This window comes from Salmo salar, chromosome ssa12 (assembly GCF_905237065.1).
Source record: "Salmo salar chromosome ssa12, Ssal_v3.1, whole genome shotgun sequence".
NCBI classification, from domain to species: Eukaryota; Metazoa; Chordata; class Actinopteri; order Salmoniformes; family Salmonidae; genus Salmo; species Salmo salar.
In genome coordinates, this window is record NC_059453.1 from 84005025 (window position 1) to 84020552 (window position 15528).

Sequence of the window (15528 nt, forward strand, 5' to 3'; positions counted from 1 at the left end):
CTGTTTGTATGTGGCTGCTATGAAAGTGAACTGTGTTTGCATGTGATCAGTAGTGGTGGGGTGTCGACTTCAAAAATCCTGCCGTCATGCACCACTACTGATCAGGGGTGTATTCATTACGCCAATTCTGTTGAAAAACGTTTCTTAAACGGAAGCAAATGTAACGAAATGTGGATAAACATACCTGATTTTGTCTAATAGAAACTCTCGTTTGCAACTGTTAGACTACTGATTACACCCTAGATCAACTAGATGCTGCTGACAAGAGTGTGCAAGGTGGTATTGAATGTGTCACTGTCTGTCATCTTGATTACCACAAATTCTCTCAACCTGTTCACCTACATTGGAAACTTACATTCATAGGCTAGGTTGTAGAAACCTCATGATGGGTACAGGGAGAATTGAAGTATTGTCACGCCCTGACCTGAGAGAGAGGGTTTGTTTCTCTATGTGGTTAGGTCAGGGTGTGGGGTGGGCATTCTATGATGTCTATTTCTTTGTTTTGAGCCGAGTATGGTTCCTAATCAGAGGCAGCTGTCTATCGTTGTCTCTGATTAGGAATCATACTTAGGCAGCCTTTCCCCACCTGTAGTTGTGGGATCTTTATTTTGTACTGCTTGTTAAGCCTACAGGACGTTACGGTCGTATTCATTGTTTATTCCTTTTTGTTTGTAGTGTTCTGAGGTAAATAAATACTACGATGAACACTTACCCACTCTGCGCTTTGGTCCACTCCTTTTGACGAGCGTGACAAGTATCATGTAGTAGCCTAAACCTATCACTGTTACATTGAACTGGGTGAATGGAATATGAATGACAGTCATCCAATATGCTGTAATAGAAATAAGGCCATGTTCATTAAAACAGTTATAATTCTCCCTCATCTTAAACAGCACTGACCGTCACTGAAGATTATCTACTGTATGCACTAACTGTGTGTGATATAGAATTCTGATCTGTCATAATAGTCATGGTGTGTGTGTGTGAGGTAGACATACACTACCGTTCAAAAGTTTGGGGTCACTTAGAAATGTCCTTGTTTTTGTTTTTCTTTCAAAAACAAGGGCATTTCTAAGTGACCCCAAACTTTTGAAAAGTAGTGTATATAAGTCGTTACTTTCCGCCTGATCTGTCCTTCCACAGTGTCAGTAATTAGATCTGTTCATCATTCTACTTGGCTCTAGTCTAGGCTCAGTTCCTTCAAGGTTGAGCTCCATAAATGGTAGCACACAGGCATTGCTTTAAGATATACAGGGCCTTCTGAAAGTATTCAAACCCCTTTTTCCCTCATCAATCTACAAACAATACCCCATAATGACAAAGAAAAAACTGGTTTGTAGAAATGTTTGCTAATTTATTAAAAATAATAAACTGAAATATCACATTTACATAAGTATTCAGACCCTTTACGCAGTACTTTGTTGAAGCACCTTTGGCAGCGATTACAGCCTTGAGTCTTCTTGGGTATGACGCTACAAGCTTGGCACACCTGTATTTGGGGAGTTTATCCAATTCTTCTCTGCAGATCCTCTCAAGCTCTGTCAGGTTGGATGGGAAGCGTTGCTGCTCAGCTATTTTCAGGTCTCTCCAGAGATGTTCAATTGGGTTCAAATCCGGTCTCTGGCTGGGCCACTCAAAGACATTCAGAGACTTGTCGTGAAGCCACTCATGCGTTGTCTTGGCTGTGTGCTTAGGGTTGTTGTCCTGTTGGAAGGTGAACCTTCGCCCCAGTCTGAGGTCCTGAGCACACTGGAGCAGGTTTTCATCAAGAATCTCTCTGTACTTTGCTCTGTTCATCTTTACCTCGATCCTGACTAGTCTCCCAGTCCCTGCTGCTGAAACATCCCAGCATGATGCTTTTACTGAGGAGTGGATTCCGTAAGGCCTAAATGGTGGAATGCTGCAGAGAGGTTTGTCGTTCTGGAATGTTCCCCCATCTCCACAGAGGAACTCTGTCAGAGTGACCATCAGGGTTCTTGGTCACCTCCCTGACCAAGGACCTTCTCCCCCGATTGCTCAGTTTGGCCGGGCGGCCGGCTCTAGGAAGAGTCTTGGTGGTTCCAAACTTCTTCCATTTAAGAATGATGGAGACCATTGTGTTCTTGGGGACCTTCAATACTGAAGAACAATTTTAGTACTCTTCCCAATAATGTCTCAGAACTCTATGAACAATTCCTTCGACCTCATGGCTTGGTTTTTGCTCTGTCAACTGTGGGACCTTATATAGACAGGTGTGTGCCTTTCCAAATCATGTCCAATCAACTTAATTTACCACAGGTGGACTCCAATCAAGTTGTAGAAACATCTCAAGGATGATCAATGGAAACAGGATGCGCCTGAGCTCATTTTCGAGTCCATACCAAAGTGTTTGAATACTTATGTAAATAAGATATTCTTTTTTTTTTTTTTACTGATTTGCTTTGTCATTATGGGGTATTGTGTGTAGATTGATGAGGATGTTTTTTTTATATCCATTTTAGAATAAGGCTGTAATGTAACAAAATGTGCAAAAAGTCAAGAGGTCTGAATATTTTCAAAAGGCACTGTATATATTTTTGGCTTGGAGTGTAACGCTATGTAGAGTATGTAGTCGTGAGAGGAGACAGCTTGTCATCATACCATGGCCAAGTGTGGTTTCTCTTGTGAAACCAACCCCCCTTACTCCTACCCCCAAATAAATACTTGACAGGGGAAAAATTGTATTTATTTGCTTGTTTAACCAGGCCACGTGTCAGCTCTGGAGCATGAAGTCGTGAGCTCTGCTGGTCGGCCACTGCATAGCAACCTAGCAGTGTCAAAAGCCCTCTGTCATTTATCAATCATGTGTAGGCAGAAATCTGTGCATAAACCATGCGTTGGATAATTTCCACGCAAAGTGTGAGATTTATCCATTTGAACGTTGGTTTGCTTGTGAGTGTGCATAAATGTATACATTTACAGCCATGACCATGCATACTCACAGTGCCAAGTTGTCCTCACAGTGCGAGGATTTAAGATCTACTTTGGAAAGGCAAACACATGCCATTCCGGTGCACATTCAAGTGCTATCCACCCTAGAGTTTTTGGCAACGGGCACTTTTCAGCAGGAGCTTGCCGTTAGACATTACACAGCCCTCAATGAGCCAATGTTTTGGATGTAAACCAATTTCCAAACACAATCGCACAACAGGTTGAAGTCAAGAAAGGTTTCTTTGCCATTAATGGGTTCCCAAATACGAACGGAGCAGTAGCCAATGTAGCCACCCACATCGCCATAAAAGCACCATCCCAAAACAAGTTCAACTATGTGAACAGAAAAGGCATCTACTCACTTAATGTACAGCGGATAGGTTATGTGATGCGTAAAATACTCTGCTGAATGTGGTGGCCAGGTGGAATGGATGACTCATTCATTCTGCAGAACAGCAATGTTGGACTATATGCCTACAGGAGGGAGCTGTTGAGGATGGACGGCTTATTGATGTGTTATCAACTTATTTCAACTATATTTGCCATTCTAAAACAACATGAATTGTCCTATCTCTTTGTAGCTCTTTGTAGCTATATATATATATATATATATATATACCTGTTGAAGTCGGAAGTTTACATACACTTAGGTTGGAGTCATTAAAACTCGGTTTTCAAACACTCCACAAATGTCTTGTTAACAAACTATAGTTTTGGCAAGTCGGTTAGGACATCTACTTTGTGCATGACACAAGTAATTTTGCCAACAATTGTTTACAGACAGATTATTTAACTTATAATTCACTGTATCACAATTCCAGTGGGTCAGAAGTTTACATAAACTAAGTTGACTGTGCCTTTAAACAGCTTGGAAAATTCCAGAAAATTATGTCATGGCTTTAGAAGCTTCTGATAGGCTAATTGACATACGTTGAGTCAATTGGAGGTGTACTTGTGGATGTATTTCAAGGCCTACCTTCAAACTCAGTGTCTCTTTGCTTGACATCATGGGAAAATCTAAATAAATCAGCCAAAGCTGATGACCTTCACAAGTCTGGTTCATCTATGGGAGCAATTTCCAAATGCCTGAAGGTACCACGTTCATCTGTACAAACAATAGTACGCAAGTATAAACACCATGGGACCACGCAGCCGTCATACCGCTCAGGAAGGAGACGCGTTCTGTTTCCTAGAGATTAACGTACTTTGGTGCGAAAAGTGCAAATAAATCCCAGAACAACAGCAAAGGACCTTGTGAAGATGCTTGAGGAAACAGGTACAAAAGTATCTATATCCACAATAAAACAAGTCCTATATCGACATAACCTGAAAGGCCGCTCAGCAAGGAAGAAGCCACTGCTCCAAAACCACCATAAAAAAGCCAGACTACAGTTTGCAACTGCACATGGGGACAAAGATTGTACTTTTTGGAGAAATGTCCTCTGGTCTGATGAAACAAAAATATAACTGTTTGGCCATAATGACCATTGTTATGTTTAGAGGAAAAAAGGGGAGGCTTGCAAGCCGAAGAACACCATCTCAACCGTGAAGCACAGGGTGGCAGCATCATGTTGTGGAGGTGCTTTGCTGCAAGAGGGACTGGTGCACTTCACAAAATAGATGGCAACATGAGGAAGGAAAATTATGTGAATATGTTGAAGCAACATCTCAAGACATCAGTCAGGAAGTTGAAGCTTGGTTGCAAATGGGTCTTCCAAATGGACAATGACCCCAAACATACTTCCAAAGTTGTGCCAAAATGGCTTAAAGACAACAAAGTCAAGGTATTGGAGTGACCATCACAAAGCCCTGACCTCAATCCTATAGGAAATTTGTGGACAGAACTGAAAAAGCGTGTGCGAGCAAGGGGGCCTACAAACCTGACTCAGTTACACCAGCTCTGTCAGGAGGAATGGGCCAAAATTCACCCAACTTATTGTGGGAAGCTTGTGGAAGGCTACCCGAAACGTTTGACCCAGATTAACAATTTAAAGGCAATGCTACCAAATACTAATTGAGTGTATGTAAACTTCTGACCCACTGGGAATGTGATGAAAGAAATAAAAGCTGAAATAAATCATTATCTCTACTATTATTCTGACATTTCACATTCATAAAATAAACTGGTGATCCTAACCGACCTAAGGCAGGGAATTTTTACTAGGATTAAATGTCAGGAATTGTGAAAACTGAGTTTAAATGTATTTGGCTAAGGTGTATGTAAACTTCGACTTCAACTGTATCAATAGTTTTCAGTCTGTGTTCCTGCACGACTTTTGACACACCCTGTAACGCCCTGGCCATAGAGAGGGGTTTTTGTTCTTTATTTTGGTTAGGCCAGGGTGTTACATTGGGTGGGCGTTCTATGTTCCTTTTTCTATGTTTTTGTATTTCTTTGTTTTGGGCCGTGTGTGGCTCCCAATCAGGCACAGCTGAAGCTCGTTGTTGCTGATTGGGAGTCACACATAAGGAGCATGTTTTTCCTTTGGGTTTTGTGGGTAATTGTTTCTGTTTAATGTTTTGCACCTGACAGGACTGTTTGGCTGTCGGTTTCTTGTTTTTTGTCTAACGTGTTCTTTCTGTAATAAATTCCTGAAGATGAACACATCCTCCGCTTCACCTTGGTCTACTCTCTCTCACGACAGCCCTTACAGAATTACCCAACACAAGAAGACCAAGCAGCGGAGAAGAGGGCAGATGGAAGTCAAGGAGGACTATAGGAAGCAGCGCGCTCGGGAGGAGATGACATCCTGGTCGCTGGAAGTATTGGAGGCAAGAATAGACTGGACTTGGGAACAGCTATTTGACCATTGCAGCAACCTGCCGGGGAAGCAGGTGGAGGTGAAGAGGCAGCCCCAAAAATTCTTTGGGGGGGGGCACACGGGGAGATTGGCGGAGTCAGGCGTTAGACCTGAGCCAACTACCCGTGCTTACCGGAAGCGGCGTGGTACTGGTCAGGCGCCGTGTTATGCGGTGGAGCGCATGGTGTCTCCAGTGCACGCTCATAGCCCGGTGCGCTACATCCCAGCCCCCCGCAAGTGCCATGCGAGGATGGAACCAGAGCCAGTCGGGGTGAAGTTGGAGGTGAGCGAAGGGAGCGAAGCAGAGACAGTGAAGGAGTTGATGGGGAGATTGGAGGAGAGATATATGAGAGAGCTGCTGTGTTGGTGCATGAGGCACGACATTCGCCCTACGGAGCGTGTCCTCGAGTTGATGTCACCTGAGTCAGCTCTCCATACTCGTCCTGAGGTGCGTGCTAGCCGTCTGGTGAAGACTGTGCCAGCCCAACGCACCAGGCCTCCTGTGCACCTCTCCAGCCCTGCACGTCCTGTGCCTGCGCCCAGAACCAGACCTCCTGCATGTCTCCCCAGCCTGGTGAGTCCTGTGCCTGCGCCCAGAGCCAGGCCTCCTGCATGTCTCCCCAGCCTGGTGAATCCTGTGCCTGCGCACAGAACCAGGCCTCCTGCATGTCTCCCCAGCCTGGTGAGTCCTGTGCCTCCTCCTCGGACCAGGCCTCCTGTGGGTCTCTCCAGCCTGGTCTATCCTGTGCTTCCTCCAAGGCCAGGCCTCCAGTGGGTCTCCCCAGCCTGGTCTATCCTGTGCCTCCTCCCAGGACTAGGCCTCCAGTGGGTCTCCCCATCCTGGTCCATCCTGTGCCACCTCCCAGGACTAGGCATCCAGTGGGTCTCCCCATCCTGGTCCGTCCTGTGCCACCTCCCAGGACTAGGCCTCCAGTGGGTCTCGCCAGTCCGGAGCCGCCAGAGCTGCCTGCCAGTCCAGAGCTGCCAGAGCTGCCCGCCAGCCCGGTGAGTCCTGTGCCTACGCCTAGGGCCAGGCCTCTTTCATTTCTCCCCAGCCTGGCGATGACTGCGCCAGCCGGGCGCAGTCATCGCCGCCCGCCAGCCGGGCGCAGCCATCGCCGCCCACCAGCCGGGCGCAGCTATCGCCGCCCACCAGCCGGGCGCAGCCATCGCCACCCGCCAGCCGGGCGCAGCCATCGCCGCCCACCAGCCGGGCGCAGCCATCGCCACCCGCCAGCCGGGCGCAACCATCGCCGCCCGCCAGCCGGGCGCAGCCATCGCCGCCCGCCAGCCGGGCGCAACCAGGGCCGCCCGCCAGCCGGGCGCAGTCAGGGTCACCCACCAGACCTTCGGCGCGACCAGGTGCGCCACCTAAGAGGGCGACGCCAAGGGTGGAACAGAGGCCACGTCCCGCACCTGAGCCGCCGCCGTAAGAAGGCCCACCCGGACCCTCCCCTTCAGTGTCAGGTTTTGCGGCCGGAGTCCACACCTTGTGGGGGGGGGGGTACTGTAACGCCCTGGCCATAGAGAGGGGTTTTTGTTCTTTATTTTGGTTAGGCCAGGGTGTTACATTGGGTGGGCGTTCTATGTTCCTTTTTCTATGTTTTTGTATTTCTTTGTTTTGGGCCATGTGTGGCTCCCAATCAGGCACAGCTGAAGCTCGTTGTTGTTGATTGGGAGTCACACATAAGGAGCATGTTTAGTGTTTGCACCTGACAGGACTGTTTGGCTGTTTCTTGTTTTTTGTCTAACGTGTTCTTTCTGTAATAAATTCCTGAAGATGAACACATCCTCCGCTGCACCTTGGTCTACTCTCTCTCACGACAGCCCTTACACACCCCTAATTTACCATATGGTCAAAAGCATCCCTTTAATGCATGTGCGGCATTAAATAGCCCTACAACCGCCTAACAAAACAAAAAAAAAATCTTCTTCCGCGACTGAAATAGAGGTGCTAGTGTCAGTGGTTGAATACAACCAAAATGTTTTATTTGTCTGGGTCAATTGTGGTTTGACCAGTAAAAAATCTAAACATATCTACAAAGAGAAGACCATTAAGTCAATTAGTTGTGTTAGCAATAGCAAATGTGCTTCAAATAAGGAGGCAACACTCACCAATAAGCCCTCAATCCTCAACAGCTCCCTACTGTAGGGTATAGGCCAGCATTGCTGTTCTACAGAATGAACGAGTCCCACCTGTCTCTAAAAACACTCCCTGCACTTAAACCTTGTCTCAGAGCATTTTGTATTATTCAAATCAAATCAAATGTAGTTTGCACATGCACAGAATACAACAGGTGTAGACCTTACTGTGAAATGCTTACTTACAAGCCCTTAACCAACACTGCAGTTAAAAAAAAATACGTTTAGTTTATTTAGTAAATATTTTCTGAAGTAAAAAAATTAAAAGTAGCACAATAAAATAACAATAATGAGGCTATATACAGGGGGTACCTGTACCGAGTCAATGTCAAGGTCATTTGTACATGTAGGTAGGGGTAAAGTGACTATGCATAGATAATAAACAGCAAGCAGCAGCAGTGTAAAAACAAAGGGCGGGTCAGTGTAAATAGTCTGGGTGGCCATTTGATTAATTGTTCAGCAGTCTTATGGCTTGGGGGTAAAAGCTGTTAAGGAGCCTTTTGGACCTAGACTTGGCGCTCCGGTACTGCTTGCCGTGCGGTAGCAGAGAAAACAGTCTATGAGTCTTGGACCATTTTTTGAGACTTCCTCTTACACCGCCTAGTATATAGGTCCTGGATGGCAGAAAACTTGACCCCAGTGATGTACTGGGCCATACGCACTACCCTCTGTAGCGCCTTACGGTCGGATGCTGAGCAGTTGCCATACCAGGTGGTGATGCAACCGTTCAGGATGCTCTCGATGGTGGAGCTGTATAACTTTTTGGCGATCTGGGGACCCATGCCAAATCTTTTCAGTCTCCTGAGGGGGAACCAGGATAGTTTGTTGGTGATGTGGACACTCCTCCCTATAGGCTGTCTCATCGTTTCAGTGATCAGGCCTACCACCGTTGTGACGTCAGCAAACTTAATGATGGTGTTGCAGTCGTGCTTGGCTACGCAGTCGTGGTTGAACAGGAGGAGGGGACTAAGCACTCACCCCTGAGGGGCCCCCGTTTTCAGGATCAGCGTGGCAGATGTGTTGGTGCCTACCCTTATCACTTGAGGGGAGGCCCATCAGGAAGTCCTGAATTCAGTTGCAGAGGGTCCTTAGTTTATTGATGAGCTTTGAGGGCACTATGGTGTTGAATGCTGAGCTGTAGTCAATGAACAGTATTCTCACATAGGTATTCCTTTTGTCCAGAGGTGTTCCTTTTGTTCCTTCTGTATCCGAGACACTCCATTTAGTATGATACGTTACGTTTCGTATGGTATGTATTCATTTGTGGATGTCCATCACCCATTTCGTATGATATGTTACGAATTACAATTTGTATTATATGTTACGAATTTGCAACACGTACTATATGTTGCGTTATTTGCAAAACGTATGATATGTGACGAATTCTAGCTAGGTGGTTAACGTTAGCTAGCTGGCTAATATTAGCTAGGCTAGGGTTTAGGGTTAGGGGTCAGGGTTACGCTTAGGGTTATGGGAAGGGTTAGCTAAAAGGGTTAGGGTGAGGGTTAGCTAAAAGTGTTAGGGAAAGGGTTAGATAACATGCTAAGCAATTGCAAAGTAGCTTAAAAATAGTAAGTAGTTAAACAGTTGCTAATTAGCTAAAATGCTAAAGTGTCAGTGATGAGATTCGAACTCACAACTGTTGGGTTGCTAGACATTCGCGTAATACACCCCCCCCATCCTACTTTAGTTTTTGCCTTAAATAACCATCTGTCTTGTGTAACCATACCAAATATACTGTAACAAGCAAGATCAGACACCTCTCATTCCATTTTCCCATTATATCATTATTTTATAGTGTTTCAACAATAGTTTAACTTTCACACGTGCCTCTAATTTAACAAATTATTATCGTAACAAATGCACTGATGTGTTGAAATCATATATAGCCTGTCAAGGTATATTGCATGAATTCACAATAGAAATAATTATTAGGCTCACTCTCACAATTTCTCACATTTGTGACATATTTTCTCCATTCTATGCTTGACAAGCAGTTCCCTTATTTTACTACTTGGCACCGTGCATACATGGCTGTGCAGACATTTATGCACACTCTCAAGCAAATGTTCATATTGGGCGTGTTTGAGTGGTAAGGCCAAAGTAGCTGACTGTAGACGGAAGTCAACAAGTAAAGTGGGCGAGGTACATATGCAAAGACAGCAAGTTAGGCAACTTCTGCTGTTTCGAGGAAACACGACAATGGCAGACATGGCATTCACCTTTGTTAAGTTGATGCTATCAAAATACCACTTCTCCTGCATGTAGCCAAACATGACCAACATGTTCCAAGGAATGAATATCGTGATGATACGGACATTAGAATCCAGCCCAACCTTTTTCTAACAGTCACAAGACATGTTTTGTATTTTTGCAATGGTTTTCCCAAAATATAACCAGGCAGTGAGTGCACAGGCTACTAGAATGAGAACATAAGCAATAAGTATTTTTGCAGAATATGGGAAATGTTCTGTTGTTTGCCATTACTTCATGCTCTTGTACCTTTCTCATTATTAATTATCCACAAAGATTCTTACTCTATGATAACTGATTGCATGTCAGCATCACTACAGTCTGTTGTGTGTTTATGTTGCTGTTGTCAGTAAGCATGTAAAGAACAGAATTTCATTCAATCACATGAAGGACAAAACACATTGTACAGAGAAGTATTAGAGTATACACTGAGTATACAAAACATTAGGAACTTTGCTCTTTCCATGCTCTTTCCATGACATAGACTGACCAGGTGAAAGCTATGATCCCTTATTGATGTCACATGTTAAATCCACTTCAATCAATGCAGATGAAGGGGGAGGAGACAGGTTAAAGAAGGATTATTAAGCCTTGAGACAATTGAGACATGGATTGTGTATGTGTGCCCCCCAAAGGACATCCAGCCAACCTGACATAAGTGTGGGAAGCATTGGATTCAATGTGGGCCAGCATCCCTGTGGAATGCTTTCGACACTGTGTAGAGTCCATTCCCGATGAATTGAGGCTGTTCTGAGGGCAAAAAGGTGTGCAACTCAATATTAGAAAGGTGTTCCTAATGTTTTGTACACTCAAATAAATTACTGAGTAAACAATATGCCTAACAGTCAAATGCACTTGGTACTGTAGTTGCTCATTAAGGGCTGGTTTCCCAGACACAGATTAAGCCTCTAAAATTGTTTTGATAATATCCAATGATAAGTGGCGACATCAACCATTTGTGAGCATGTAGTGTCTTTTGCTTCCAAAAAAACAGAACAAGTTTGTCTCCCAAAATGCTTTGGTTCTGACTTTTCAATCGGTTGCAGTTGAGTCTGCATTTTCTATATCCATAATGCAACACACTTTGAAAGGCGCTGGTCAATATTGGTCAACATCTTTAAAAAAGTGATCTGCTCGAATGCGCCCAATGATACATAAAGCACTTTAAAACTTCTTATGGCTGGAATCCCGTTAGCGGGATCGATATGACAACAGCCAGTGAAAGTGCAGGGCGCCAAATTCAAAACAACAAAAATCTCATAATTAAAATTCCTCAAACATACAAGTATTTTACACCATTTTAAAGCTTTACTTCTTGTTAATCCAGCCACAGTGTCTGATTTCAAAAAGGCTTAACGGCGAAAGCAAACCATATGATTATGTCAGGTCAGCGCCTATACACAAAAAAACACAGCCATTTTCCAGCCAAAGAGAGGAGTCACAAAAAGCAGAAATAGAGATAAAATTAATCACTAACCTTTGATGATCTTCATCAGATGACACTCATAGGACTTCATGTTACACAATACATGTATGTTTTGTTCGATAAAGTTCATATTTATATCCAAAAATCTGTTTACATTGGCGCGTTATGTTCAGTAATGTTTTGCCTCCAAAACAGCCAGTGATTTTGCTGAGAGCCAAATCAATTTACAGAAATTCTCATCATAAATGTTGATGAAAATACAAGTGTAATGCATGGAACTTCAGATACATTTCTCCTTAATGCAACCGCTGTGTCAGATTTTTAAAAAAGCTTTACCGAAAAAGCACACCATGCAATAATCTGAGTATGGTGCTCAGACACAAAAACATGCCATACAATATATCCGCCATGTTGGAGTCAACAATAGTCAGAAATAGCATTATAAATATTCACTTACGTTTGATGATCTTCATCAGAATGCACTCCCAGGAATCCCAGTTCCACAATAAATGTTTGTTTTGTTCGATGAAGTCCATCCTTTATGTCCAAATACCTCCTTTTTGTTCGTGCCTTCAGTTCACAAATCCAAATTCACGATGCGCAGGTCAGACGAAAACTCAAATTCCATTACAGTTCATAGAAACATGTCAAACGATGTATAGAATCAATCTTTAGGATGTTTTTATCATAAATCTGCAATAAAGTTTCAACCGGAGAAATCCTTTGTCTTCAGAAATGCAATGGAACTGAGCTACCTCTCACGTGAGCGTGCATGGCTGAGACTCATGCCCTGCTGGCAGTCCTCTCACTCAATGAGCGCTTATTCTCCCCCACTTCCCAGTAGAAGCCTCAAACAAGGTTCTAAAGACTGTTGACATCTAGTGGAAGCCTTAGGAAGTGCAGAATGACCCCACAGACACTGTAGTTTGGATAGGCAATCACTTGAAAAACTACAAACCACTTCCTGTTTGGATTTTTTCTCTGGTTTTTGCCTGCCATATGAGTTCTGTTATACTCACAGACATCATTCAAACAGTTTTAGAAACTTCAGAGTGTTTTCTATCCAAATCTACTAATAATATGCATATCTTAGTTTCTGGGAGTGAGTAGCAGGCAGTTTACTCTGGGCACGTCAGTCATCCATGCTACTCAATACTGCCACCATCCATAAGAAGTTAAATGGAAATGATCCGATGCATGGTTTATAGACAGATATGTGCCTACGCATGATTGATAAACGAGGCCCCTGGTCTGCCCTTGGAAGGCTACTGTATGTAAACAGGATCCCCAGAACAGCCAAAATTAAATTAGATGTCTGTTTTGGGCTCTAAAATGTGTTTATTATGATCAAGTTCAATTCCCATTCTGAATTCTTTTAAAGTTTGCTACAAATTGAGATATTTATGAATTAAATAGTGAGTCATTCTGACTACATTTGTCGTCACACAGGACCATGTGCTGACACAGACCAATCACGGGCCGGCAGGCTACGAGGAGGCTCCTGGTTGACTCTCTCAGGCAGGATGAAAACGACGACATCGACCATGATTCTTTGCTAGTTACAGCCACTCTCCCCATGATCCTTTGCGATTTGTTTTTGGTGCCATTCAGCCCCATTCAGCAATATGACACGCTTCAAATTCAAATACTTCCCGCTTCAAGAGGCATTGGTAGTTTTCCATAGGAATACGTGGATGACGTCAGTGCTATCACTATCTACTGGTTTTAATGTGTTAAACCCCATCCCCTGCTAAGGCAGACTGGCTGTGTGTAGAATGTCGGCAGCGACGGCACATAAAGAAGAGAAACCAATCACTTCAGTTTCATCTCTCAACCTCCCCCATCTATCCCTCCTTCTCTCCTCTGTCTTCCGATCAGGGAGCAACAGGTGGCAGGCAGCGTTCTCATTACTGTAGCGCTCTCTGGTGTAACTGTTGAAGAACAGGTTTGAATGTTGATTGAGGAGAGTTAAGGCAGAACATTGGGAATGCTTAAGCTCAATGAATGACGGTTGCGGTTATGGAAAGGACAGCTTCTCCTTTTTCCTGATAGAAAGATTCAGGAATACTTTGCTATCAGGACTCACAATCTTAGTCTGCCTGTTGAGATTTCACTATTTTCCTATCCTCTCAATACAGGTTATTATTTATGGTCTCATTACCTCTCAATTCAGGTTATTATTTATGGTCTCATATCCTCTCAATTCAGGTTATTATTTATGGTCTCATATCCTCTCAATTCAGGTTATTATTTATGATCTCATTACCTCTCAGTACAGGTTATTATGTATGGTCTCATAACCTCTCAATACAGGTTATTATTTATGGTCTCATTACCGCTCAATTCAGGTTAGGAGTTATGGTCTCTTATACTGAAAAGAAAACCTTGACCCTGGAAGTTCGCTGTTTTTAACATGCTGCCTGTGTAGCCAATGCCACTATGCCAAGCCGTCTTTGGGAGAAGATTAGTGAACATAGTGCCCACATCAGTCTGTGTGGTTACGTGTTTTGAATGACTAAGTGCCTCTCTACCACTTACCTTCTTAGATCCTTACATAATTTACTCTGTGGTGCTTCTTTGGCATCAGTGGTGGAAAAGTATCCAATTGTCATGCTTGAGTAAAAGTAAAGATACCTTAATAGAAACTGACTCAAGTAAAAGTCAGTAACCCAATAAGATACTACTTCAGTATCAAAAGTACATGTTGATAAGTGTGTGAATTGGACCATTTTCCTGTCCTGCTAAGCATTCAAAATGTAACGAGTACTTTAGGGTGTCAAGGAAAATGTATGGAGTAAAAAGTACACTATTTTCTTTAGGAATGTAGTGAAGTAAAAGTCAAAGTTGTCAAAACTATTAATAGTAAAGTAAAATAAAGATACCCCAAAAAACGACTTAAGTACTACTTTAAAGTATTTTTAATTAAGTACTTTACACCACTGTTTGGGATAACAATGTTGCTCTTTCTAGGATTTTCCAATAAACCACAGTGTCATCTTGTGGTAATCCAATATAGCTGCATCTCTGACCCAACCTTCTGTTAAAGCCTTTAGTCCTGATTTGTGTGTGTGTGTGTGTGTGTGTGTGTGTGTGTGTGTGTGTGTGTGTGTGTGTGTGTGTGTGTGTGTGTGTGTGTGTGTGTGTGTGTGTGTGTGTGTGTGTGTGTGTGTGTGTCCCACAGCTATGAAGTCTGACCGTAAGCGTCTGAAGGTGGAGAAGGCAGACCTGGTGAACCAGATGCAGCAGCTGTACACCACACTGGAGAGCCGGGAGGAGCAGCTCCGAGACTTCATACGCAACTACGACCAGCACCGAAAGGTACACTCACATTTACTCTCAACTACGACCAGCACCGAAAGGTACACTCACATTTACTCTCAACTACGACCAGCACAGAAAGGTACACTCACATTTACGCTCAACTACGACCAGCACAGAAAGGTACACTCACATTTACTCTCAACTATGAACAGCACAGAAAGGTTCACTCACATTTACGCTCAACTACGACCAGCACAGAAAGGTACACTCACATTTACGCTCAACTACGAACAGCACAGAAAGGTACACTCACATTTACGCTCAACTACGACCAGCACAGAAAGGTACACTCACATTTACTCTCAACTATGAACAGCACAGAAAGGTTCACTCACATTTACGCTCAACTACGACCAGCACAGAAAGGTACACTCACATTTACGCTCAACTACGAACAGCACAGAAAGGTACACTCACATTTACGCTCAACTACGACCAGCACAGAAAGGTTCACTCACATTTACGCTCAACTACGACCAGCACAGAAAGGTACACTCACATTTACGCTCAACTACGAACAGCACAGAAAGGTACACTCACATTTACGCTCAACTACGACCAGCACAGAAAGGTACACTCACATTTACGCTCAACTACGAACAGCACAGAAAGGTACACTCACATTTACGCTCAACT

General features: G+C 43.8%; 1 protein-coding gene across 6 annotated transcripts in view; it reads left to right on the top strand.

Annotated features, from left to right (window-relative positions):
• Positions 1-15528, top strand: part of LOC106565964 (kazrin) — a 402794-nt gene that overhangs the window by 380555 nt on the left and 6711 nt on the right. For all 6 annotated transcript variants that reach the window (XM_045691861.1, XM_014133668.2, XM_045691860.1 and 3 more), the window contains one exon: positions 14753-14889. In XM_045691861.1, the coding sequence (XP_045547817.1) occupies positions 14753-14889 (137 nt within the window). The remainder of the gene's footprint in view (positions 1-14752; positions 14890-15528) is intronic.